We start from the raw sequence: 4,262 nt of genomic DNA, 5'->3' as shown, positions 1-4,262 counted from the left end.
GACATGACAGTATTAGTTTGGAAAGACAAACGAGATGTATATATGTTGACTAATATGCACGCTCCTCCAGCAGAAGGCAATTTCTGTGATGAACACAGAAATGCGATAAAGCCTGCAATTGTTGCGGATTACAACATGCACATGGGATATGTTGACAAAGCGGACAGGATGACAAACAGTTATTCCATCAGCCGTCGGACTTGGAAATGGACGAAGAAACTATTCTTCCATTTACTAGATCTGACGATTCTGAACAGTTTCATTGTGCTGTCATCCTGTGGTGCGAAAATATCACATAGAGACTTTCGTCTAACCCTTGTGCGCAACATGCTGGAGCATGCCGCAACGTGTCGCCCTCGCCCCCAGGGGCCCTTAGGTCGACCTCCTGCTCTTTCATCTACAATATATCGCCTAGAGGAGGCCAGTCGACAACACTGGCCAAACCATTCAGACAAGAGACTGAACTGCCGCGTCTGTTCTGCACGTGGGAAAAGGAGAAGAATACAGACAAAGTGCGAGAAATGTGACGTGGGCCTGTGCATTCTCGGGTGCTTCAAAGAATATCATACAAAGCCGAGGTTTAGTTAGATGATGCAGGGGGTGGAGCCTATATATACATCAAGCAGATAACAACAAAAAGGTATGTACATCGAATTTTACTATATATTTGTACATATTTATCTGCAGAATCTGCAATAAAATTACTGACTCGTGGATGAGAATCGGCGTAACTCATACGTATACTCTTTTTGTTGTTGTTCATTTAGGTATCATTTTAATTACTTTATTAGGATTTTACTCAAGTCGGTCTGGTAATTACTACATTTAAAAATAAATATTTAGGACTGTGCATGCGCTTCTACTAGCGGCGTGTGCGCGCGCTTCCCCTAGCGGAGTTTAAATGCCCGAGTGGCCAAAACTGGGTACTTTGGCCACGACGACCTTACTCACCACTGGCACAAACTGGGCACTTCGGCACTTAAAGGTTAAAGTTTAACTTAGATGCAAATTCTAAGACTTTATGGATCTATTAATTTACTTTAATGCCATAAAGTTCCTCCCTTCAAGAGAGAAGTGGTACAACTGACCCATATCATACTGCAACACTTTCAGTTGGTCTGATCTTTTGCCTTGCATTAGGAAGAAATTCCAGAATGCCATTCTTAATGAAATAAATTTCATAAAATGGCAAGAGAGTGCANCTAGCACTGAGGCGTAAGACTTCGGCTGTTTTACATAAAAATATATTGTGTATATTGGAAGAGACTGACATTTCTGCCTGGTAAATGATTACTGAAGTACTCACTGGATTATCTAAAATACCCTCCTGGAGGCATAAGATTGCTTCATTGACAAAACGTGACACCATACGGAGCTGCAAGTCTTCCACAGATTTTGAACCTTTGGGTTCCAACTTGTATTTTGATAAGATATCCAATGTTCCAGGGTTCACATCACGGTTCTTGCTGGCACTTTCATACAAAAAGCAACCTTTGGATGACTTGCGTCCTGTAAAACATAAATTGGCATTCTCTTGCACACGTGAGAAGACTGCTATTAAAACCAGCCCTTTGTACAACTTTGTTTAATGGCCTCTGAGCATTCAATTTTGTTTTTTATATAGATTAACCAAGTCCTTTCTCTAAGTGTCTTAAGATTCAGTTATCTTCACCTTCTGAAAACCCCTAGTATTTTGCTGAAATATAATTACAGTAAAGTTTTAAAATGGGTGATTATAAGCAACACACAATGAATAAAATACAACTATATGCAAAAATATATTTCAATTATATAACAGAATTAACTACTGCTTCAGTCCCTTCAGAACATCTGTCAGCAAGTGAAGTTTCCTACTTAATATTCACATAAGTAAAGCTGACCCTGTGCTTAATGAATTAAGCACTATGCTATGAAGGTGTATGGGGGAATGGATGTATAGATCCACATTTTCCTGACATCGGTACTAGTTGGAGGCGAGTGGTCAGCTTCACGCTTTAACCCCAGGGAAGAGCCCCTGGTACCCACTGGATAGGATGTTGGGCTGACCTCAGAGCCAGTCTGGACAACATGGAGAAGAAAAAATTCTTGACCCTATCGCAACTTGAACTCTGACCCCTTGGTCGTCCAACACATAGCCAGTCGCCATACCAACTATGCTATCCCGGTTCCTAATATTCACATGCTTATAGAAATAGCTCAATATAAAATCTATTTTCCAATGCTGAAGCAGCGACACAAGATTACCTGTTATCATTCTCCATCTCTCTTGCACTTAACTTTACACTCTATAATGGAGAAACAGAATAAATATATACCTGACTCCAATAATTTATCTGTAGATCACAGCAATTCAATGAAGCTGTGAACATATTACATAAAAGACAATTTTAACTTCAAGGGATGGATTATTATAAATTTAATAACAATCATATAATTAGAACAGCTCTGAAGTCAGGAGATTACTGTCTCAGTAGTACTTCCGGGAATTCCCGTACACCAAGGGATTGTGGTGAAGAAACGTTCAGTAATAAGGCCTCAACCTGCAAGGTAATAAGCAGCCAAAAATGTTATTTTAGTGACTAGACATGGATGTTTGGATTGGTAACTGGATTTACTGGACTCTTATAACTCATAACTACAACTGATTATAACACTCATTAATTCACACACTCTTCAAATCACTGCAACACATACTAAATCTTCTAAGTTTGCCTTCATTAGACATTGTTAGGTTATGGCTCTCAACAATGTAGATTCCTCAGCTTCCGTGTTCACATCCTTAAAGGCTGGTGACTGTCTCATACCTAACAAATTGCTCCAAATGTCGACTTCCAAGCCATAGCTCGCTGGCTCTCGCTATATAGTCTTGGCACCAACTACATGAAAAACACTGCTTCCAACAACTCCTCCACTGTTGCATGTGTATCAGTTTCTGCAGAAATGTGTTTATCCAGCCACTGCCTCACAATGGGATATGTAATCATGTCAAAATATATTTCTGACATATCAACAACCACTCCTGTAGCAGCCATTAAACTTCAAATTGTACAAGAAAGCTTGGCCAAACATCTGAACTGAACTGAACTGAACTGGCATCTTCAATCTAAAGAATATATATGCCACAAAACAAGAAACAGAGTGAACTCACATTGCTCACTGTGAAACTCTCCAAGAACACAAACTAGATCAAGCATATTGGTAAGAAAACTTTAGGTTGATGCCTTAGTTTGAAGTGTCTGTCATTAGAAATCAAAAATTTTCTTCAAATGTTCTCATCCTGAGATGTGAGATTTCAAGTGCATTACAACTGCAAGTCCTCCCTGCATGTTTCACAAGTACACATAAACAGAAGTCATACAATGAATGAACCACAATTTCTACATGAATATTAGTCATTATAGAATAAATTTAAATCAAAATCCCAAATCCCACTGAAATTCCATTTGATGAAAAAAGAAAATACACCACTTGGTAAAATACATGGCCATTCACAGCTCCCATTTCTGCTCATAATTTTAACAACTTATGCTTACCAAGAAATCCTGCCTCGACCATATCTTTCAGGAGATTTATATTGCCCCCCCCAAACCTGGGACCAAACACTTTGCTTAAGTCTTGAGCAATATGAGCTGCAACATCAATGCCAACTTCATCTGCCAGAGTGGCTGCACCAACAGGAAAGCCAAATGACTTTGTCAGCCTGTCGAGCTCTTTGGGGTCTACACCTTCCTAGAAAAATGAAGATACATCAGAGACAAAGCAACAGAGCTCTAGAAGAAAATTATATGGCCTACTTTCCAGCTGCATAGATTTCCAGGCTTACAAATCCTGTGCTGTGAATGATATATTTAAGCAACAATCAACATAAATTTCATTTAACTGATTGACTAACATGGCGAACTTGTGAGCAAATGGTCACAGGTCTACTTTCCTTTCCTTCAGGTGTTGTCCCTGTGCTTAACCAATTAAGAACTACACTATGAAGGCATATGGGGGAGTGGATGTATAGAGCCATATTTTCTTAACATCAGCACTAACTGGAGGTGAGTGATGAGCTTCACGCCCCGGCCGCTTTAACCCCAGGCTAAGAGTCCCTTCTACCCATTGGATATGAGGTTGGGTGGACCCCAGGGCCAGTCTGGACAACATGCAGAAGAGAAAATTCTCGACCCTACCAGGACTCAAATTCAGCCCCCTTGGTCATCAAGCCTTTAGCCATATCCTGGCTCCTGCTTTACTTTCCTTTAAGGAACAGAAGTAAG

At 40.0% G+C, this 4,262-nt stretch overlaps 1 protein-coding gene across 2 annotated transcripts in view; it reads right to left on the bottom strand.

Moving 5' to 3' along the window:
• Positions 1–1,313: 1,313 nt before the first annotated feature.
• The window catches only part of LOC111865385 (trifunctional enzyme subunit alpha, mitochondrial), a gene marked incomplete at its 3' end in the record, with an annotated part of 19,183 nt that continues 16,234 nt past the window's right edge, over positions 1,314–4,262 (bottom strand). For both annotated transcript variants that reach the window (XM_033751803.1, XM_033751802.1), the window contains 2 exon segments: positions 1,314–1,509; positions 3,534–3,729. In XM_033751803.1, coding sequence (XP_033607694.1) covers positions 1,314–1,509; positions 3,534–3,729 — 392 coding nt within the window.

The sequence above is a fragment of the Cryptotermes secundus genome, unplaced genomic scaffold (genome assembly GCF_002891405.2).
Source record: "Cryptotermes secundus unplaced genomic scaffold, Csec_1.0 scaffold283, whole genome shotgun sequence".
Classification (NCBI taxonomy): domain Eukaryota; kingdom Metazoa; phylum Arthropoda; class Insecta; order Blattodea; family Kalotermitidae; genus Cryptotermes; species Cryptotermes secundus.
The sequence above is the reverse complement of the archived record's forward strand: the minus strand, read 5'-3'. Positions and strand labels throughout refer to the sequence as shown.